The sequence below is a fragment of the Salarias fasciatus genome, chromosome 6 (genome assembly GCF_902148845.1).
Source record: "Salarias fasciatus chromosome 6, fSalaFa1.1, whole genome shotgun sequence".
Lineage (NCBI taxonomy): Eukaryota > Metazoa > Chordata > Actinopteri > Blenniiformes > Blenniidae > Salarias > Salarias fasciatus.
Genome location: NC_043750.1, coordinates 26,154,251 through 26,177,901, shown reverse-complemented (window position 1 = coordinate 26,177,901; position 23,651 = coordinate 26,154,251). Strand labels below are relative to the sequence as shown.

Below are 23,651 nucleotides of genomic sequence, written 5' to 3'. Positions count from 1 at the left end.
GGGGAAATACATGCGTCATGACATCACTTCCTTACTGTGACGCTACTGGTTACAGCGACAGTCAACATGGAAGCAGGGGGAAGCTAGTAGTGCGAGCATGTCTGATCGGACTGGGACTCGGTATCGGTATTGATTCAAAATGAAATGACTCGGATTTGGACTCGGGGGCAAAAAAACTCGGTCGGGATATCCCGAGTAGCATGTATCCAGAGGCAATGCTGGCGCCTCGCCCGCAGTCAAAGCTGATTTCTCCATGCCGAATGCAGAACAGCGATGGTGGCAGGCGGAGCCATCTCAATCTCAATCTTTATTTGTAAAAGAACTTTTCATATTCATAAAAACAACAAAGTGCTGAACAGTAAAAACAGTCATAAAAACAAAAAAGAACAAAAACTGCCCCATTGATCAGTATGCACACGCACACACACACACACACACTCACAGTACTGTGGGACAAACATCAGAAGAATCCTGCCCACTGCTGCTGTGCAGGAGATGGTGATGCCATGTTTCTGCAGGATGTTTTGTTTTGCATATTTGTACCAGCAATAAAACTCGAGCGTCGAGCACGGCGCATTTTTATCGCACGAATGAATTCACACACTAGTGATAAAACGCGTGCATCAGCGTGACGCGATCTCATTTGTCCCGCAAATGCAGTCGCGTTCAACGCGTCCAGTGGAAACACGGTGTTACAGTAGGCTGTTATCACCCTTAGTTAGCTGGGATAGGTAGATCCAACAACTACTGACTGAATAAAGTTTAAGAACAAAGCACGTTGCTTTTAAAAGAAATGAAATCACGGGTAAGAACAAAAAACCTGGAAGGTTAAGGTTCAAACCCACATCCAATGTCAAATTTATTTGTATAGCACATTTACAACTTAAAAAAAGTTCAAAGTGCTTCACAGTAGACATACAAAAAAAAAACAGCATACAATAACAGGTAAAAAAAAAAAAAAATCCATAATAAAACCTGTGGCAAGTCAACCATGGAGGCGAAGTATTAATTGTACGCTGTGGTGACCCTGGATACAAGCAGTTGTGTTTGACCACTTCAGAGCCTTTAATTTTTTTCATTTCAGTGAACTGAAGAAGCTATTGGTGATGGGTTTTTTTAGTGAATTAGTTTGTCTTAATGCAGCTGTGAGAGGCTGTATGACTCAGCAAAGGGAGCAGACTCAGTATATTCTCAGAAAGTGTGCGGTCAAACCAACAGGTCTCTCAAAACAATTACCATTGCTTCGGAAATAATGTTTTAGTCCTTCGGTAGCACGGATAATTTGCTCTGGAACCTTTTTAGTTCCCCCTTTTCTTCTTCATAATAACAGAGTGGAGAAATGATTTAATCAACTTCTCTGTTTCTAAATAGCAGATCCTCATTTCGATAACAGAGATGCCCAACTTGTCAGATTAATTAGATTAAAACTGAGAGCGCACCCAATTTAGAGAAAGTCAAACTTCAGCATGTCAGAGGATCTCTACGCCATGCCAGACATGACCAAGAAGGTCAGATTTCGGGCGGACAAAAAGGCGGATGGACCTGTGGAAATCTGTGACAGCTGCGACAACGCCACAATTTACGATAACTACTGTGCGGAAGAGCTCAAACCACCGAACGGGGAAGAAAACAGGACCCAAGATCAACAGCAAAGTATCTTAGTGTTTATATCCAAATACTGTTTTTTAAAAGGGTGTGTGTTTTATTTGCATTGCTGGAGAAAGCTTGTTTTTAATGAGCTTTAGTATACAATTTATATATTTATCTGTTTTTAATGGCTGGAGAGAGTTAAATGTATCTGATGAATGATTTTTCAGTCGGTATTTGTGTGTGTTTTCCAGCTGTTCCACAGAACATAAAGTCCAAAGAGAGGGATCTTCGTGGACCTGCTGCAGTGTTTCTGGGAATTCTGTGTCTTTTCCTCCTGATCACAGTCGTCACCCTGTTGGTCTTGTGTAAGAATACGATTTCCAAATGCATCTTTTGCAGACTGTCTTGGTTACTCATTATTCATAAACTATTCTTCGAATAGTCACTTCAACAAGAAAACTCTGAAAACCAAATGTGGAAATACAGCAGTGATCAATTGTGCCTTCACACAAAGTGATGACTGTTTTTGAGAATTCATTGCATTTTCTGTTATTTTTTGCTATTATGGTGCATTACAATACCTAGGATTACAAATATTTTTAACTGATATTAACATGAATGTGAGTGGAAGAACAATTAAAAACTATTTCATAAAAAAATCTGTAAATGCAGTGCAGTCCAGCTGAAACACTGTCATATTGTTATACATGATTTTGTACGATGCGTAACCCAGACATGGCTTTCTGTGACAGTGGTTCAGGTTGAAAAGAGCTGGACCGCTGAGAGGAATCAGCTGTATGAGGAGAAGGTCAACCTGTTCACAGAGAGAACAGAGCTGCTGAAGAATAACACCGAACTAAAGGGGCTCAACGCAAACCTCACCAGGAAGAGTGAAGAATTACAGCGGCTGAATGGTGAGTAGTTATTATATGTGAAACGAAATGATTTATTTCTTCAAAAAGTGATTAAAAAGTTGAGAATAATTTGTCATGGATTTTGACCTACATTGATCACCAAATGATCTAAGAACACATCACAAGATCTTTCAGTTTTGCACACACACACACACACACACACACACACACACACACACACACACACACACACACACGGCAGGTGCTCCACACCACAGAGAGCAAGTTCTGAAATTGAACTGACATGGATAAACAAATAAATGGGAGCTTTAAAACAAATTCACATCAAAACAGTTGAAAATTACACAAGAACTATGTATTTTTAGTCAAATTTTAGAGGTGTTTTCATGAAAAAAGTGCATTTATTTTGCAGAATTTATTGGCATATAAATTGATTTTTTTGGGGGGCCCATTTGTATATTTCTATAGTATAGTGTGTTTGCACTAAGGAGCTTCAAATAGGGGTGCAGGAACTGAATTCATGACAACATTTTCCCTAAAGTGTTTAATATTTGCTGCCAGAAGTCTCTGAGGGCTGTGCAGGACCAGAAAAATCTATTAAAATCAATGACTCATCCACTTTATTTTGAGATGGGGAGTTCGACAGCACCTGCAGCTTCATCCTTTTTTGTGATGCAGCTCAGACGGTGTGAAAATGACACCTTATCACCTTATTAATAACTTACCACTGCAGTTGACCTTACTTAGGCCCAATCCCATTTCTCTTTCTAGCCCTACCCCTTGTCCCTACCCCTTTGAAACGGAGCCCTAAGGGATAGGGCCGAAAGTAAACCCCTCCAAATTGGGACCGCTGCCGATGACGTAGGCAGATGCGACAATTGTTTGCCGAAAAATAATTTTTTCTTACATTTTTAAACTTTACTCATTGAGAAAATACTAACATTTATGAACTTCTTTCGTTGCGGACGCCGCCATCTTGTTAGTTAGTTCACTTCCGCATTGGCGGGAGCGCTCGTTTCCACACCCGCGCATTCCAGGTGGGCAGTGTTGAAGAAACCAGTTTATTGAAAATAATCGTCTATCTGTTGTGTTTGGAATGCACCTGGAATGTGCGGGTGTGGAAACGAGTGCTCCCTCCAATGCGGAAGTGAACTAACTCCGCCCGCCACTCGCGGTGTAGGTGGACAAAACAAGAGCTCTCACTGCCGCCCCTCGACATCGGCCGCCACTGGATCATACCCCTCCATTTGGAGTGTGCCTCGGGAGAATCTCCGTTTGGAGGGGTGAATAGCCCTCCCCCTTCCTCCTACCCCTCCGTCATAATGGCAGTCGGGACACCCCTACCCCTCCACGTGAACACGCAAAACGGAGGGGTAGGGCCATGGGGGAGGACTAAGGGGTGAAATGGGATTCAGCCTTACTTATGCTTAAAACAAGTATGTACACCTGTTCAATGACAGTTTGATACACAGAAGTATATGCCCCTTATCTCATCCATCACACACATTGATTAATCATGAATAGATACCGTGGTGAAACGCGATCACGGGCTTCCACAGTCGCGGGAGTGTGACGTCAGCAGAGTGCCGAGCCGCTGTTGTAGACGCGTTCGAGAGTCGTTGTGAGAGTTCAATAAATTTCACTGAATGCCTCAGCCAGTCAACTGAGTCCTCATTTCCACGTACATGAGTAAAACGTATGACAGATACACAATGCACAATTAAAGACAGAAGAACTTTTCACATGTACAAGAAAATTACAATGCAAGTGCAAATGTAACATTGTCCTTTTCTTTTTCCCTCTCAGATCAACATTTTAAAGAAGGATGGGTGTATTTCCGTTCCAGCTTCTATCATATTTCCTTCAGCAAGAAAACCTGGCGGGAGAGTCGAAATGACTGTCTGAGCAGAGGCGCTGACCTGATGATTATAGACAGCCAAGAAGAACAGGTAGGTTATGTCTGTGTGATTTAATATAAGGAGTGTACAGCGTTACAAATGCACAATCAGAATGATGCCGACTGAAAAATGATTTTCTCTGTAAGGACTTCTCAAGAAGGTTTACCAGGAAAACGTGGATTGGACTGACTGACAGAGCACGGGAGGGAACCTGGCGATGGGTGGACGGGACTCTGCTGAACATAAGGTTCACATATAATTCAATCAATCAACTTACATTAAGCTTTAAGACGTTGAACAAGTGAACAATTTAACAATCAACATGTTACTTCTGCATTAGTCTGTTGAACTTTTTTTTCGGTAATTTTTATTTTGTATTTCAGCTATTGGTCCAATGGACAGCCCAACAACTGGTGGGGAAAGGAAGATTGTGCAGAAGTAGGGACGAGTGATGCGGAAAACAACTGGAATGATGGCCGATGTGACCGTCAAAAATACTGGGTCTGTGAGAAGAAAGTGGCTCCATAAGTCAGCGTCCCAGGTTGATGTTGAGCTCCTCATCAGTTGAGATCAAATCAGACAAAATTAAAAGAAAAGCTCTTTTGCAATTCTTTGCAGCTCTCCTTAGATTTACAGGCACACACATTCTGAAGAGTTAAATAAATAACGTCTCTTTTAGCGATAACGAATGCAAGTTTATTCATCTGCAGTAATCTGTCACGCCCTGTGCCCCTCCAGCCATGTGGGGGCGCTCTGGGCCGGTTTTGGTTTTGTTTTCCCATTTTTGCATTCCCTGTCTCCCCTGCTTGTCTGTTCCTCATGTTCTCCTGCCTGGTCTCCTCCCTCCTTAGTGCCCTAATGTGCCTCACCTGTGTCTACCTTATTTCAAGCCTGCATCCCTCACTTCTCCTGGTCGGTGTGTTGTGGGTTGTCCGTGTGCTCTGTGTCCCTGCCTGCACCTCAGCTCAGCTTGCATTCCTGTTACCCTGCGTTCCTGATAATAAATGAGCTCAACTCTGCCTGGCTGCCTGCGCATGGGTCCTTCCATCCTGCAGCCGTGACATAATCAGCATCAGATCCTTCAAGTTCAATAAGTTATGAAGAGGGACCACCATGTCTTACAGCTGTTGTGATCATTACAACCCAGAGATGACTATTTGGATTGAGATATGTTGAATTTCTATGTCAAGTTAATCATTCAAACTCATTGCTGTTACCCTCAAAAAAACCTGAACTGTGATTTGTGTCATTACCTCCTGAAAAAGTCCACTGCCATCACATAATACTGTTGTCATGAAAAGGTAAATAATAATATAATTAGATAGATGTTCTGTGTCAGATGACAGGCTACAAGGTTTTACTGGAAGAGAAATACCTGAAGCATCACACTGCCTTCTTGTTTTCTTTCAGTTCTGTAAAGGTCAGAACACCCTGACTGCTTTACAGGTCTGCAGAGCACAACTTCAGCTTCAGCTATAGCAGCTCATCTATTGGATTGAACCACACAGGCCAGTCTGCACTCCCAGCATGCAACAGAGAGTCTGTTGTTGGCTCACTGCTTTATATTTGTGATGCATTAGAAGTATCGAAATAAATGCTTTAACCTAAATTAAACCTGTTTTGTTATTTGTTGTCATTTGTTGATGAATATAAAATGAACAGAGCATATTCTCCTGGGCCGGATCTACCATATGGGCAATCTGGGCACGCCCAAGGGCCCTCGGGCTCAGAGGGGCCCTCTGCTGGCATTTTTTTTTTTTTTTTTTTTTTTTTTTTGCAGTATTATTATACCTAGGGTGACCATACATCCTCTTTTACCTGGACATGTCCACTTTTTACGTCCTTTTTTTTTTTAAAGGAAAACTGACAGCTGACCATTTTAATCAAACTGCATGAGAATGGCGTGTGACAGATGAACTAATCTTTAAAAAAAAAATAAAAAAAATAATAATAATAAATAATAATAATAATAATGTGCCTAGAGCTGTCAACAATGTTCAATAAATATTCTTTAGGAATAAGCATGTCTCCTTTGTGAAAAATTCAAGAAATGTAGGAATTATTCCTCCTACCACAGGAGGCAGAAGCACTGAACTCACAGTGAAAATACACGTGGCTCTTTCAAAAAAAGAAACCAAAGGGTGAACACTTTGTTCTCTAACAGCTGCAAAAAAAGTTTTATGCCATAGAAAGACTTGAATATATGAGATTTGCTTTATCAGACCTTATTTATGTTTTTACTGTCATTTATTGGACTACTGTTCTGAGATTTCTCAATGAAAAGTGCCATGAAAATGTATTACTCCTGTTTTTTTTTTTTATTTATTTACCCTCTTCCAGCTTTTGCAGGACTTTCTTTACAAATACAATTAATATCCACAGAATAATATTACTAGTGTTTATTTCTTGTGTTCATTTGTTGAAGGACTGGGTACCACAATGCATATCTGAAAGGCAACCACTATGAATGTATACAGTAGTTAATATGGCCAAACGGTTGTAGTTATTAACTTTTCTTTTTTTTTCATGCACTTGTATTTTCAGTTTTGTGTTTGGAGCATTGTCTCTTAGAGATTTCTCCATTGCAAAATCACACAGGTATGGGCAAAAATGAATACAGCCCACAAGTATACGTTTCATTTATTCAATACATATGAAGGATACTTTCATTTTATCAATATTCTTTAACTAAGGAGAAAGCAAAACAATTGGGAGCTCCAACAGTGACCTGCAGGCCCTACAAGGCAACACAACTCAATCAAACTACAACCAAAGCCCCCCCCCCCCCCCCCCCCCCCCCCATGTTCTTCTCAGTGCTTCACACTGCACTATACATCTAACAGTAACAATGCGCCCTCTGCTGGACAGAAGGAGGTACTGCTGGACTTATGCACTGCTGTGAACTCCATATAAACAACAAATACTTAAAGGTGCCTTAAAGGAGCACAGCGCAGTTTGCTCGTTTTATGCGAAACACCGCCCCCTGCAGGCCTTAGGCGTAACTGTAGCTTAGTGAAAAGCTCGTGTCTGTGGCTTGTGCCCATGTACGTGCACAGAAGAGGGGAACTCCTTCCCCGCTCTTTTAGCAGCGTTCGAGTAAAATGTAAGTTTCTTTTACTTGGTGGGGTCTGTGCTGGAGTTGTGGCAGTGCTAGAAGCCGGTCTTTTTTCACTTTCTGGAAGCTCCATCCTCAGTACTGCTCAGTTGTTGCTGCTAAGCATCTGGCGGAGTAATGGCGGACAAATTCGCACCCGAATCACTCATATTGCTGTGCCTTCAGTGCCCTGCACAGGAAAATGGGAGCGACTGCAATCTTGCAGAAATAGCTCTTGCTGCCAGGCAAAGGTGAAAATGTGTGTGGGTGTGAATAATTGAAAATTTAATATTTAAAACTGTGCTGTACCCCTTTAAGGAGTTTGCACGTTTTATGCAAAACAGCGCCCCCTGCAGGCCTTAGGCGTAATGCAGCTTAGTGAAAAACTCGTGCCTGTGGCTCGCGTGCACGGAAGAGGGGAACTCCGTCTTCGCTCGTTTAGAAGCGCTCAAGTAAGATTTAAGTTTCTTTTACCTGGTGGAGTCTGTGCTGGAGCTGTGGCAGTGCTAGAAGCCAGTCTTTTCTTACTTTCTGGAAGCTCCTGCTCAGTTGTTTCTCACTAAGCATCTGGCGGAGTAATGGCGGACAAAATGAAACCTATCCAGCCGGAGCGCGAATTACAACATTCCTTTCAAATTCTCCCCAAAAAAATTCTGGTGCCGGACAGGCACTGCAACTTTCAAGTGACAATTTAGCGCTGTTAGAGGTACTTGTAGTGAATATGTGTAACATATTTATGGTGAAAAATAAGTATTTTTAAGGTTGAAAAACTCCTTAATTCACCTTTGAGGGGCATTTGGAGGGGGGCATTTGGGGAGAATTTGAAAGGAATGACGTAATGCTTGCTCCGGCTGGTTAAGTTTCATTTTGTCCGCCATTACTCCGCCAGATGCTTAGTGAGCAACAACTGAGCAGGAGCTTCCAGAAAGTAAGAAAAGACTGGCTTCTAGCACTGCCACAACTCCAGCAAAGACTCCACCAGGTAAAAGAAACTTCAATCTTACTTCAGCCCTACTTAGGAGACACGGTTATTGTTAAACAGGTGCAGAAGGTTACAAAAAAAATAAAAAGAGTGCCGAGGGCAGGACTAAGAAACTGTATAAAGGAGCAGACAAGATGCTGTAAGATCCGACTGGAACCGGTTCTTGACTCTGTTGCCTGTTGTAGGAATAAAAACTCATCTGCAGCCAAATCTGAGTTCTCCATCTGATTTTTGAATTGAGTTTTGACTCAATTCGGCACTATGTTCACTGCTCACAGCTCTGCACTATATTAACTCAATCTTTAGAGGACTGCTCCACACCAGCTCCTCACATACATTGTAGCAGGCATGAGCTCAGGAAGACAAAGAGAGAGAACTCAAGGGGTGGCACCTTTATGTCGTTCCACTGATTTGACTCCACCCCACCTGGCTGCTTCCTCTACTACCTGAGACGGCCCACGCCTCCACACATCTATGTACAGCCACCCGGTTACAGTCGGCTGTTTTCACCTTTAGTTAACTGGGATTGACTCCAGATAGGTAGACCCTGCAACCACTGACTGACGAAAGTTTGAGAATCCTCCAAACAAAGCATGGTGCTTTAAAAAGAAATGAAATCATGGGTAAGAACAGAAAACCTGGAAGGTTAAGGTTAAAACTCACATCCATCACAAAACCTGTGGCAAGTTTACAGTGGAGGTGAAGTATTGATTGTACGCTGTGGTGATCCTGGATACAAGCAGTCAGAAGACCATAATCATCATTGTTGGGCTTAACAACGTCCGAACCTGTACTTTTTTTTTTTTTTTTTTTATTTCACTGAACTAAGGGAGCTGGTGATGTGTTTTTTTTTAGTAAATTAGATGGTCTTAATGCATTTGTGGGAGGCTGTATGGCAATACGGAAATAACGTTCGCACCAATGTTTTGATCCTTCAGCAGCATGGATGATTTGCTCTGGAACCTTTTTAGTTCTCCATTGTTTTCTTCACAATTACACAGTGGAGAAATGATTTAATCAACTTCCCTGTTTCTAAACAGCAGATCCTCATTTTGACAATAGAGATGCACAACTTGTCAGACTAATGAGATTAAAACTGAGAGCGCACCCAATTTAGAGAAAGTCAGACTTCAGCATGTCAGAGGATCTCTACACCACGCCAGACTTCACCAAGAAGGTCAGATTTCGGGCAGAAAAAAAGGCGGATGGACCTGTGGAAATCTGTGACAGCTGCGATAACGCCACAATTTACGATAACTACTGTGCGGAAGAGCTCAAACCACCGAACGGGGAAGAAAACAGGACCCAAGATCAACAGCAAAGTATTTATCTGAGTGTCCATATCCAAATACCGTTTTTTAAAAGCGTGTGTTTTTTGCACTGCGGGAGAAAGCTTGTTTTCAATGAGCTCTAGTGGACACAGAAACAAATTATATATTTATCTCTTTTTAATTGCAGAAAAAAGCTAAATGCATCGAATGAACTGAATGATTTTCAGTCGGTATTTGTGTGTGTTTTTCAGCTGTTCCCCAGAACATAAACTCCAAAGAGAGGGATCTTCGTGGACCTGCTGCAGTGTTTCTGGGAATTCTGTGTCTTTTCCTCCTGATCACAGTCGTCACCCTGTTGGTCCTGTGTAAGAATATGATTTCTAAATGTATTTTTGCAGACTGTCTTGGTTTCTCATTATTCAAGGACTATCCGTCAAACAGTCACTTCGATAAGAAAACTCTGACCACCAAATGTGGAAATACAGCAAAGATAAATTGTTCCTCCACACCAAGTGATGACTGTTTTTGAGAATTCATTACATTTTCTGTTATTTTTTGCTATTATCGTGCATTACAATACCTAGGATTACAAATATTTTTAACTGATATTAACATGAATGTGAGTGGAAGAACAATTAAAAACTATTAAAAAAAAACATCTGTAAATGTAGTGGAGTCCAGCTCATTGTTATACATGATTTTGCACAATACGTAACCCAGACATGGCTTTCTGTGACAGTGGTTCAGGTTGAAAAGGGCTGGACCGCTGAGAGGAATCAGCTGTACGAGGAGAAGGTCAACCTGTTCACAGAGAGAACAGAGCTGCTGAAGAATAACACCGAACTAAAGGGGCTCAACGCAAACCTCACCAGGAAGAGTGAAGAATTACAGCGGCAGAATGGTGAGTAGTTATTATATGTGAAACGAAAGGTTTTTTTTTTTGTGAAACAGTGATTCAAAAGTTGAGGATAATTTAAAAGCAGTTAATATAGATTTTGAGCAATAGTACATTGATCACCGAATGATCTGAACACACTTCACAGGATCTTTCAATCTAGCGCGCGCGCACGCACACACACACACACACACACACACACACACACACACACACACACACAAAACCACTCATCCCTAAACCAAACACACTCACATTCTAACACACTCACACACACTCACATACTCACGCACACGCCAGCAAGCACACGCGCGCGCGCACACACACACACACACACACACACACACACACACACACTCATGGCTGCACAAGAACAGTCCCTTAACACAAGATCAATCGAGGCCGGGATCTACCACACCAAACACGACCCCAGGTGCAGACTGTGCAAAGAAGCCCCAGAGACAGTACAGCACAGCAGGGTGTAAGATGCTGGCAGGCAAGGCATACATGGAACGGCGCAAGCAGGTGGCGGGCATAGTGTACAGGAACTTATGTACCGAATATGGACTGGAGATCCCAGGGTCAAGATGGGAGACACCTCCAAAGGTGGTCGAGAACAATCGATCCAAGATCCTGTGGGACTTCCAGATCCAGACTGACAAGCAGGTGATGCCCAATCAACCTGACATAGTGGTGGATAAACAGCAGAAGACAGCTGTGGTGATAGATGTAGCAATCCCAAGTGATGGCAACATCAGGAAAAAGGAGCACGAGAAGGTGGAGAAATACCAAGGGTTGAGGGAAGAAGTAGAGAGAGTGTGGCTGTGAAGGCAACAGTGATACCAGTAGTGATCGGGACACTGGGAGCAGTAACCCCCAAGCTGGGAGGATGGCTCCAGCAGATACCAGGAACAACATCTGAGATCTCTGTTCAAAAGAGCACAATCCGAGGAACAGCTAAGATCTTGATCTTGATGAGCTTGAAGGAGACAGACGCAATACCGCCAGGGTGGCAAGAACACAGTTTATATATATATATATATATATATATATATATATATATATATATATATATATATATATATATATATATATATCGCTTCTGGTTCTGTCAGTTTTTGTGTTGGTGGTCAGCTCTGTTTTGGTGTTGTCTCGATTGGGGTTTGGGATTGTTCTTAGTTGCATGTGGTGTGTCGATAACACTGTTTTGTGTTGTGAATTTGTATATAAGTTGTGCACACACCCCATAAATTACTTTGCGCTGCATTTGACCTTACATGACATGTACTTATGCTTACTACAAGTGTGTACACCTGTTCAGTGACACAGTTTGATACACAGAAGACATAAGTTTATCAACAGACCTCAGAGGAGGTCAGTTCCAGAATATGTCACTTATCTCACCCATTTTCCTTTTTTTTTCAAAAACTTATCTCACCCATCAGACACACTGATTAAGCATGAATAGATACACAATGCACAATTAAAGACAGAAGAACTGTTCACATGTACAAGAAAATTATAATGCAAGTGTAAATGTAACGACATTTTGCTTTTCTTTTCCCACTCAGATCGGCTATTTCAAGAAGGATGGGTGCATTTCCGTTCCAGCTTTTATTACATTTCCTCCACTGAGAAAACCTGGCAGAAGAGTCAAGATGACTGTCTGAGCAGAGGGGCTGACCTGACGATTGTAGACAGCCGAGAAGAACAGGTATTTTATGTCTGTGTGATTTAATACGAGGAGTGTGCAGATTTACAAATGCACAATCAGACAGATATCTACTGATCAATGACTTTCTCTGTAAGGACTTCTTAAGAAGACTTTCCAAGGTAATGTGGATTGGACTGACTGACAGAGCAGAGGAAAGGACGTGGCGATGGGTGGACGGGACTGTGCTGAACACAAGGTTTACATATAAATAATTCAATTAATCAACTTACTTTAATCTAAAAGACCTTGAATAGGTGAAGAAGTCACTACTAACATTCCTTCTGCATCTTAAAAATTACTCTGTTGAACTTATTTTTCAATAATTGTTATTTTGTATTTTAGCTACTGGTCCGATCGACAGCCCAACAACTGGCGGGGAAAGCAAGATTGTGCAGAAGTACAGACGAGTGATGTGGAAAACAACTGGAATGATGCTCGATGTGATAGTCAAAATTACTGGGTTTGTGAGAAGAAAGTGGCTCCATAAGGCAGCATCCCAGGTTGATGTTGAGCTCTTCATCAGTTGAGATCAAACCAGACAGAATAAAAAAATGAAGCTCTTTTGCAATTCTCTGCAGTCCTCCTTAGATTTACAGGCACACAAATTTTGAAGAGTTAAATAAAGAATGTCTTTTTTACCAGTATGTTAGAGTAAAGAGAGGAAGGCATCTTCCTGATAATGGATGCTTTTGATACTGTAGTGGAGCCAGAGTGGGGGCAAGGGGGCAGTCATCCCAGGGCTCACAAGGTCATAGGACCCGGTTTCATGTGATGTGTTCACATTTAACTGGAAATAAATTATTATAATAAAATGTGCAGTGTGTGTGAGAAGGTATACGCATGTGTGGGTTCCAATTTGCCAATTCTTACATTACAACTGTCCATGAATACATCAGAGCTGTAAGCCAGCACTAATTGGCTGTGTGGCATTAACAAGTTTTTTCGTTGCACTTGATCTGAACTCTTTGGAGGGAACACTATGCTAACTGCTACCAGTACTACCCAAAACCTAACATCGGAGCCACTGGTGAGTCAGTGAAACCTTCAAAAATATTACCTTGATCAGAATGCTGTGGTCTTAAACACCTGTCTATTTGAATGTGCCTTGTGTACAAGAGACCGCCGAGTCTATTTTTTTTCTCATATACGTGAATTCCAAAAGATATAGATAGCTGTGTCTATATCTATCTGAATAGACTGTGTCATTTTAGACCAGCTGTGTTCATTTCATATTTAAACTGTATCAAAGATGGTACAGATGTAGCCCGTGACTTTTTATCTGAGCTTTCAGCACCATGGACAGCGGACGTTCTGAGATTGACACCTGTCAGGCTGCATTTGTATGTGTGTGGGTGTGTGTGTGTGTGTGTGTGTGCGCGCGCGCGCACAAGTGGTTTGTGACTCTATTCTGCTTTCTGTGGCATATAGGTTTGCTTGTCCAGTCCAGTCCAGTTTATTTATAAAGCACTGTTAAAAACAAAAAAGTTGACCAAAGTGCCATACAGAGATAATATAAAAAAACAAACAAACCTGCCACTTTAAAGTGGTGAGGGAGTTTGAGTGCCCACATGATCCCAGGAGCTATGTTGTCCGGGGCTTTATGCCCCTGGTAGGGTCTCCCATGACAAACAGGTCCTGGGTGACGGGCCAGACCAAGGGCAGGTCAACAGCCCTTATGAATATATTACAATCAAGGTCCGTGACGTCGCCCGATATGGCACAGCCCGGGCCCCACCCTGGAGCCAGGCCTGGGGTTGGGGCTCACAAGCGAGCGCCTGCTGGCCGGGCCTTTGCCCACGGGGCCTGGCCGGGCTCAGCCCCAAGGGCAACGTGGGCCGACCCTCCGGTGGACCCACCACCTGCCGAGGGAATCGTAGGGGCCGGGTGCAATGTGGATTGGGTGGCAACCAACTGCAGGGTGCCCGGCGACCCGATCCTCAGACACAGAGACGAGCTCTAGGGACATGGAATGTCACCTCATTGGGGGGGAAGGAACCCGAGCTTGTAAGGGAGGTTGAGAGATACCGGCTAGATATAGTCGGGCTCACCTCCACACATAGCCTGGGCTCTGGAACCCAACCTCTCGAGAAGGGCTGGACTCTCCACTTCTCTGGCGTTGCCCGTGGTGGGATGGCGGCGGGCTGGTGTGGGTTTGCTTATAGCCCCACAGCTCAGCCGCCATGTGTTGGAGTTCACCCCAGTGAACGAGAGGGTCGCGTCCCTGCGCCTTCAGATCGGGGATAGGTGCCTCAGTGTTGTTTCAGCTTATGGGCCGAGCAGCAGTGCAGAGTACCCGGCCTTCTTGGAGTCCCTGGGAGGGGTTCTGGACAGTGCTCCAACTGGGGACTCCATTGTTCTACTGGGGGACTTCAACGCCCACGTGGGTAGTGACAGTGAGACCTGGAAGGGGGTGATTGGATCGCATGGCCTCTCTGATCTGAACCTGAGTGGTGTTCTGTTATTGGACTTCTGTGCTAGTCACAGTTTGTCCATAACAAACACCATGTTCGAGCACAGGGGTGTCCATAAGTGCACTTGGCACCAGGACACCCTAGGTCGGAGGTCGATGATCGACTTTGTTGTCGTGTCATCTGACCTCCGGCCGCGTGTTTTGGACACTCGGGTGAAGAGAGGAGCAGAGCTGTGGACCGATCACCACCTGGTGGTGAGTTGGATTCGCTGGCGGAGGAGAAAACCAGACAGACTTGACAGACCCAAACGTGTTGTGAGGGTCTGCTGGGAACATCTGGTGGAACCCTCTGTCAGCATGGTTTTCAAATCCCACCCCCGGGAGAGCTTCTCTCACATCCCGAGGGAGGCTGGGGACATTGAGTCCGAGTGGACCATGTTCTCCACCTCCATTATCGAAGCAGCTGCCCGGAGCTGTGGTCGTAAGGTCTCCGGTGCCTGTCGTGGTGGCAACCCGCGAACCCGGTGGTGGACACCGGAAGTAAGGGCTGCCATCAAGCTAAAGAAGGAGTCCTATCAAGCCTTGTTGGCTCATGGGACTCCAGAAGCAGCTGACAGCTACCGGCAGGCCAAGCGAACTGCAGCCCGAGTGGTTGTGGAGCCAAAAACTCGGGTCTGGGAGGAGTTCGGGGAGGCCATGGAGGAAGACTATCGGTCGGCCTCGAAGAAATTCTGGCAAACCGTCCGGCGCCTCAGAAGGGGAAAGCAGGTTTCCGCCAACACTGTTTACAGTGGAGGTGGGGAGTTGCTGACCTCAACTGGGCATATCATAGGACGGTGGAAGGAATACTTCGAGGGCCTCCTCTATCCCGTCGTGACGTCTTCCGTGGAGGAAGCAGAGGCTAAGGACTCAGAGGTGGACTCGTCCATCACCCAAGCCGAAGTCACCGAGGTGATTGGTAAGCTCCTCGGTGGCAAGGCACCGGGGGTGGACGAGATTCGCCCTGAGTACCTCAAGTCTCTGGATATGCAGGGACTGTCATGGTTGACACATCTCTGCAACATCCTGTGGCGGTCGGGGACAGTGCCTCTGGATTGGCAGACCGGGGTGGTGGTCCCCCTGTTTAAAAAGGGGGACCGGAGGATGTGCTCCAACTACAGGGGGATCACACTCCTCAGCCTCCCTGGGAAAATCTATTCCAGGGGAGGAGGATCCGACCGATAGTCGAATCTTGGATCCAGGAGGAACAATGTGGTTTTCGTCCTGGTTGTGGAACAGTGGACCAGCTCTACACCCTCCATAGGGTGCTCGAGGGCTCGTGGGAGTTTGCCCAACCAGTCCACATGTGTTTTGTGGACTTGGAGAAGGCGTTCGGCCGCGTCCCTCGTGGCGTCTTGTGAGGGGTGCTCCTGGAATACGGAGTCCGGGGCCCCTTGTTAACAGTCGTCCGTTCTCTGTATGACCGGAGTAGGAGTCTGGTCCGCATTGCCGTCAGTAAGTCGGACCTTTTCCCGGTGCATGTTGGACTCCGGCAGGGCTGCCCTTTGTCACCGGTTCTGTTCATAATTTTTATGGACAGAATTTCTAGGTGCAGCCAGGGGCCGGAGGGGGTCCGGTTCGGGGACCACAGGATTTCATCTCTGCTTTTTGCAGATGATGTTGTTCTGTTGGCTTCATCGAACTCGGACCTACAGCATGCACTATGGCAGTTCGCTGCCGAGTGTGAAGCGACAGGGATGAGGATCAGCACCTCCAAATCCAAGGCCATGGTCCTCAACCGGAACAAGGTGGCTTGCCCTCTCCAGGTAGGTGGAGAGACCCTAGCCCAGGTGGAGGAGTTTAAGTATCTTGGGGTCTTGTTCACGAGTGGGGGACGGATGGAGCGTGAGATTGACAGGCGGATCGGTGCAGCAGCTGCAGTGGTGCAGTCGTTGTGTCGGTCCATTGTGGTGAAGAGGGAGCTGAGCCGAAAGGCGAAGCTCTCGATTTACCGGTCAATCTGCGTTCCCACCCTCACCTATGGTCATGAGCTTTGGGTCATGACCGAAAGGACAAGATCCCGGATACAATCGGCCGAAATGAGCTTCCTCTGTAGGGTGGCTGGGCGCTCCTTTAGAGATAGGGTGAGGAGCTAAGTCACCAGGGAGGAGCTCGGAGTAGAGCCGCTTCTCCTCCACATCGAGAGGGGCCAGCTGAGGTGGCTCGGGCATCTCTTCAGGATGCCTCCTGGACGCCTCCCTGGGGAGGTTTTCCGGGCATGTCCCACCGGGAGGAGACCCCGGGAAAGACCCAGGACACGCTGGAGAGACTATGTCTCTCGGCTGGCCTGGGAACACCTTGGGATCCTCCCGGAAGAGCTGGAGGAAGTGTCTGGGGACAGGGAAGTCTGGGCATCTCTGCTGAGACTGCTGCCCCCAACGACCCGGCCCCGGATAAGCGGTTGAAGATGGATGGATGGATGGACAAAAAAAAAAAAAAAAAAATATATATATATATATATATATATATATATATATATATATATATATATATATATATATATCAGTGGTGGGCCATCAGGGCCTGCTAAGCCTTCTCTGCTGGCCTAAAAATTATCTGAATTACAGACTGATGTAAATTATATTTTGTCCATAAATAATTAATAAATGATTCCAAACGGTATGTTCCGGTTCCTTTCATAGTTTTCCCGTGGTTGCGCTGACATGTTTTTTTCATATTAAATCATTTAACCAATCAGATTTCAGGCATCATCTGTTGCTCGGGTCAAAGAAATCTGCCCGAGGCCTTCGCTATCCGTTCCCGATGGCGCAGTGAAGTAAAGTGAAGCGTCAAACAGACAGCTGTTTCAACCAATCAGACAGTTGCTTCAACCAATCAGATTTCGAGTTGGCGACTCAGCGCCTTCTAGCTTCTAACAACAGCATATCCAGGCCCTCTGATTTACATTCACCAAGAGATACAGTAGGTGGCGGTATGCACCTAAGTTGTTGGTCGCCTACCGCAATTATTCCAAAGAAGAAGAAGAAGAAGACCTGAAGAGAATTAAAAGTTAGGTCAGAAATACCACAGGGCAAGCTTGACTTTCAGCCCTGGCTTTATGGAACTGAAACGCACGGATAATCTATATGACAGAACAATTTAACTCTTTTTGAGGAAGGAAAGGAGGATGGATTTTGTTTGCAAATAATCAAGATTTTGGTGAGTAAAATGTTCCTCTTTTCCTAAATAATATTGCTGTTTTATTAAGTTGTTGATGCTCATTGTATGTGCACAGATGTAGTAGGAGAATTGCGCACTTCAGCAAAGGCATTTATTCTGGCTGCACAAGTATCTATCTGCTGTGCAACAACTCTTTATGTGCATATCTGCACAATAAGATTTTTTTTTTTGACAAAATAGTTATTGAGAGGTGGATTGGTTCAGGCGAATCTGTTCTGAAGGCCTTAGTGTGAAATGCACGGTCAGCCACTGATATGTGTGTGTGTATATATATATATATATATATATATATATATATATATATATATATATATATATATATATATATATATACACAGCTTGTGTATTTGATGAGTTTGGCGAGGGAAGCAAACGTACCATCCACTTCCATTATGTCCGGAGTGAAGCTCTCCTCAGACTCACCACTGAATAAACAACAGCTCACCCTCACAAAAAAAGTAAGTAGGCTGTTCTAAATGACTAGGGAATTGCCCTAAATGCTCCAATTTGCCAAAATGTTGAAGTATCGCTTTAACAACACGACAGCAACGCGCAGGAGCGCACGGTTTAACTGAGTTGCACAAGAAAGGCACACTAAAGAGAATTGGCATATGATCTGAAAACACAGCATCACAAACTTCCAAGTCACATATTGAAAGACCGTACGACAATACGAGGTCTAATGTGTGTCCGTGTTCCTGCGTCGGTCCGAAGACAGACTGCACAAAGTTAAAAGTCTCAATAATCTCCAAAAAGTCTTTCGCCATAGGTTTATCAGTGCAGCACACATGGATATTAAAGTCACCAACAATCAGTATGCGGTCATATTTGAGCAATATCTCTGCCAAAAAGCTCAATAAAAGTGAGCATTAGTGTGTTGTTTGATGGTAGGATGTGGTATTTTTTTAATGGTATAATTACTATCATAAGGGCCCATCGAGAATACTCCGCCCCCTCTGGACTGAGACCCACGCTCCGCCTCTGTTTTTATACCAATAAACTAAACAAAAGCAAATAGAAAACAAGAAATGACGCAAAAAAAGGTTTTCGTAGTTGGAAATAAAACCATTTCAGTTCTTATGTTACAAAACTGAACAGCTCCCAGCTCAGCCACATTGAAGAGAAACTAAAACAGCCTGGGTCCACATCTCCATGTTGCAAAGACCTTTGGAATAATCACAAGAGACAAGTTGATTCTCTGGTTATCCCACACATGGAGTCGGTTTCTTCTCACAGATCCACCGTTTTTTTCGGTCACATGATTCGTCGTTCCAGCTGAATTGTGAGTCATATTTCTTAAATTCTGCACAGTCCTCACTTCTTGGTGTGGCGTTATTGGGCTCACCAGCGGCCCAATAGCTGAAACTAAAAAGAAGAACAAGGTAAATAAGTTTGGCAATGAAATTAGCCAATTAGGAGAGAGGTTTTATTATCAAGTTGGGTCGGTGGAGTGGAGTCTTGTAATCAGCATGTTTGACTGGATAAAAGTTTTGTTCAGGAGTGAAAGTTTTGTACTCTCCTGACAAACCATAGAGACAACAACTGAAAAAACATGTCACGGTTATTCAGGATTTTGTGGTTTTCTCTGATGTTTTTCTTCACCTTGTGGTTCCTGCTGTCATGTCATTCTGGTTTCACACTCCCTGCCTGGTCTCAGCGTCTGTTTGCTCAACCTTTGTGGCTTCCTCTCCTGACCATTGCGAGTTGTGCCGTGTGTGTGTGCTAATTTGACTTGTTCTGGATTTTGTTTTGTTTCATGGAGATTTCGAGATCTGTTTGAATTAACTGTAAGAAATCAATGACTTCTTTTAATAGTTTGTGCTTTCTGTCGAATCTCAAAAGATTATCTTTAATATCGAAGCACAGTGAAAGCAACACGCATGAAATAAAACCAAATAAAACTAAATTTGTTATATTCTTTTTCATGTTTGTAGAAAGTTTTTGTGAGATTTACCTTTCTTTAAACGGAGTCCCGTCCACACATGTCCAGTTCTCCTCTGCGTCTGCGTCGGTCAGTCCAATCCAAACCCGCTCTTTCAAATTTGCAGCAAATTCCTTCCTCAACTCAACGAAACCAGCTATTAGCTATTTCATGATCCTGCTCCGTTCACTCTTTCATTCACACACGTGAACACACACCTGCTCTTCTTTGCTGTTGATAATCAGCAGATCGGCATTCCTCCGCAGACAGTCCGCTCTACTTTCACGCCAGGACTTCATGGTTGTAGATAAGTAATAGAGGCTGCCATGGACGTAGACCCATTCACGATGAAACGCTGCTCATTAATTGAAAAAAAGAAAAAAAAATCTGATCAGATTTTCCATTTTGAACTTGTTTCCTCAGTGGAGAACAGATCTCATGTCCATGACTTGTCTTCCTTGCACAGACTAATACTCATCAAATTATCAGTAAGAACTAATGAAATTACTTCAGTTCATCAGGTCAAAAAACTAAACAAGACTTTTGTTTTGACAGAACAAAATGAAGACATTGAAAGATCTATCTTATACTAATCTTTGTGCCAAAGTTTGTTCCTGAAAGTTTAGATGAGGCAAAACGGAGGAGCTTTTCCCTGGAAAACCATCATCAGCTCTTTTACTGAAATTGTGAAAAAGTGATGCAGTGAGACGACTGACTAAGAGGAAACTGCAAGCGGTTCAGTTCTGCTGTCAGGTTGTTGTAACTGTTGCTGAGCGAGACCCTCTCTGTGTCCCACTGGGAGTTGGCTCGCGTGACTGTTTGGCATATGAACATCAACTAATCTCATCCTCTTTACCAATTGATCGTTTTTTTTAGCATTGTGCAGTACTTACATTTGACAGCTAGAGTAAGGAAACCAATCAGCAGGAGACAACACAGCAGGCAGAGAAGCACTGAAGCAGCTTCACAAGCAATCCTCTTTGCAAATGCACCATCTGAGGGTGATAACCAGTTATTTATCACAAATACATTTAAGTACACTAAAACCTGTAACTGAACTGCAATGAGATTGCAGGTGATTGATGCACAAATGGAGGACACAAGTATATTTTTCAACTTCAATCAAATAGTGGTGAGTGGCAAAGCAGTGGTTAGCGCTGTCATGGGTATAAACTGAGTTAATAGTTGTCTTGCTGTGATTTGTTTGCTTTTCCAGAAAATTCACTTTTCTCCTTACCTGAGAGTTGAGGTTGGCTCCTGTCAGGCTCCACAGTTTGGATCTTGTCTTGATCAGCGTCAGTGCCAGCAAAAAGTTCCTTTGTATTGGCATACAGCTGATCCATGATGTGAAGAAGCCCCAGTAGTTGGTGTCTGGCCTGATGTGTGAAGGTCTTTAGCTCAGGAAAAGGCAAAGCACATCCTTATACATCTTTTTTTTTTTTTTTTTAAACAGAAACCTGAAGGCTGACCACTTTAATCAAACTGCATGAGAATGGTGTGCGACAGATGAAGTAATTTTTAGAAAATAATAATAATGTGACTAGAGCTGTCAACAATGTTCAGTAAATATTCCTTAGGAGTAAGCATGTCTCCTTAAGGCCTCCACACACTACAGGATAATCGGGCCGAATTTTGCCCCGATCTTCTCCTCCCGATCGAAGCCGACAGGGTCCGATTGTCGGGAGTATGCAAATGAGTTCGGGTCCGATCTTCGTGTAGTGTGCGGTGTGTTCCGAGGGATTTTTTCCGGTCGGAGCCTCTCGGGAGGCGTCGGAAGGGAAGATAGTAGATAATGAACACGTTTAATATTTCCGATCGCAAATCCTGTAGTGTGTGGTGCGCTCCGAGAGGCGCCGATCAGCTCCGAGTAGAGCTGTCCACACCCTCGAAATAAAGCTTCCTGATTGGATGAACAGCTCCGTCTCACCAAGGTGCCGCCGATTAAAAAAATCCACTCATAGCTGGATGAATATATGTCTGTGAAATATATTCACTATATATGACAGTGAAACAGAAAAGCCAGAGCTCCTAAACTCAGCTGTGCAGAAAGTGATGGTTAATCCTGTCGCTCCTGGATGAACTGGATTTCCTCCATTCAGACCCAAACTCCGATCTAATATCCTCATCTCCGCTAGTCCTGCAATAATCCCAATGTTTTAATTAATCTCCGTTATTAACCATCATGGAAGAATGGGGAAGAAAAAAAAAATAAAAGAAAAAAAAAACTTTCCACTGACTCTGTGCCTTCAGAGACAGAGCGGACTATAATGAAACTAAAGCTCAACATGTTTTTATTCTGGTGTAAACTATCAAATCTGTGGACGTAAAGAATGATTTAAGATATTTGGTGATTTAAAAAAGTAGCTTTTATTTGACACGATCTGCTAATAACTTTATTCTACTGCTCCACTCCGGATTCAAAAGTAAAAAAAAAAACAATAAAAAAAACCACACACACACACACACACACACACACACACAAACAGATTAACTAATAAGATGAATTATTATTAAATGTGGAGGGTAAATTATAAATTATAATAAAATGATCTGAAACTATGTTTCCCTCTTCTGTACTGGAACATTCAATTTTCTGACAAGGTGCTGACAGTCCGTGCTCCGTGCGCACTGGGGGTGGGGGTCTTCACCGAAGGAGCGATGCCGATGTGAATGAATGAACTGAGGGAATTAATGAGTTCTCCACTTATTATTGAAAGTGGAGATGAATGTAAAAACAGCAATGAAGGGAAACAGCACAAAGTCACGTTGGACGACGCGAGATTTGGAGGAGTGAGGAGCCGATTCTCGGCTGAAGAACCTGCTAGTGTGTGGTCTGCTCCAGAGTGACACCACACACTAGAAGATCAGGAGAGGAAGATCGGGTGCGATCTGTCCTCTGTTGTCTTGTAGTGTGTAGTGTCTGAATCGGGGAAGATTGAAAAAATCCTGTAGTGTGTGCCGGGCTTTAGAGAAAAGTTCAAGAAATGTAGTAATTAATCCTCCTATCACTGGAGGCAGAAGCACTGAACTCACAGTGAAACTACACGTGGTTCTTGAAAAAAAAAAAAAAAAAAAAAAAAAAAGAAGAAACCAAAGGGTGAACACTTTGTTCTCTAACAGCTGCAAAACGTTTTAGGCCATAGAAAGACTTGAATATATGAGATTTGCATTATCAGACCTTATTTATGTTTTTACAGTCATTTATTGGGCTATGGTAACACTCTGAGATGTCTCGATGAAAAGTGCATGAAAATGTATTATTCCTGATTTTTTTTTAACTACCCTCTTCAAGCTTTTGCAGGACTTTCTTTACAAATACAATTAATATCCACAGAATAATATTACTAGTGTTTATTTCTTGTGTTGTGTTCATTTTGTTGAAGGACTGGGTACCACAACACCTATCTGAAAGGCAACCTGTGAACACTATGAATGTATACCATAGTTAATATGGCCAAACGGTTTTAGTTAAGTTATTTATTGTATTTTTTTTCACGCACTTGCGTTTTTAGTTTTGTGTTTGGAACATTATCTCTCAGAGATTTCTCCATTGCAAAATCACACAGGTATGGGCAAAAATGAATACAGCCCAGAAGAAGAAATTTATTCAGGAGTACATATGAAGGATACTTTCATTTTAGCAATCAATATTCTAAAAAAAGGAGAAAACAAGACAATTGAGAGCTCCAACAGTGACCTGTAGACCCTACAAGGCAATACAACACAAACAAAAACAAGAAATATGTACAAAGAAATCAAAGCAAGAGCCCCAAGCCACTAAG

The 23,651-nt window shown here is 43.4% G+C and overlaps 1 protein-coding gene across 1 annotated transcript; it reads left to right on the top strand.

The window, feature by feature from the left end:
- The first annotated feature begins 1,466 nt into the window (after positions 1 to 1,466).
- LOC115389786 (uncharacterized) lies at positions 1,467 to 13,289 on the top strand. The gene is made up of 10 exons (XM_030093363.1): positions 1,467 to 1,653; positions 1,842 to 1,955; positions 2,343 to 2,504; positions 4,272 to 4,414; positions 9,557 to 9,761; positions 9,962 to 10,075; positions 10,450 to 10,611; positions 12,177 to 12,319; positions 12,415 to 12,515; positions 12,662 to 13,289. The coding sequence occupies exons 1-10, from the start codon at positions 1,467 to 1,469 to the stop codon at positions 12,804 to 12,806; spliced, it is 1,476 nt and encodes a 491-aa protein (XP_029949223.1). The 3' UTR covers positions 12,807 to 13,289.
- The last annotated feature ends 10,362 nt before the right edge of the window (positions 13,290 to 23,651 follow it).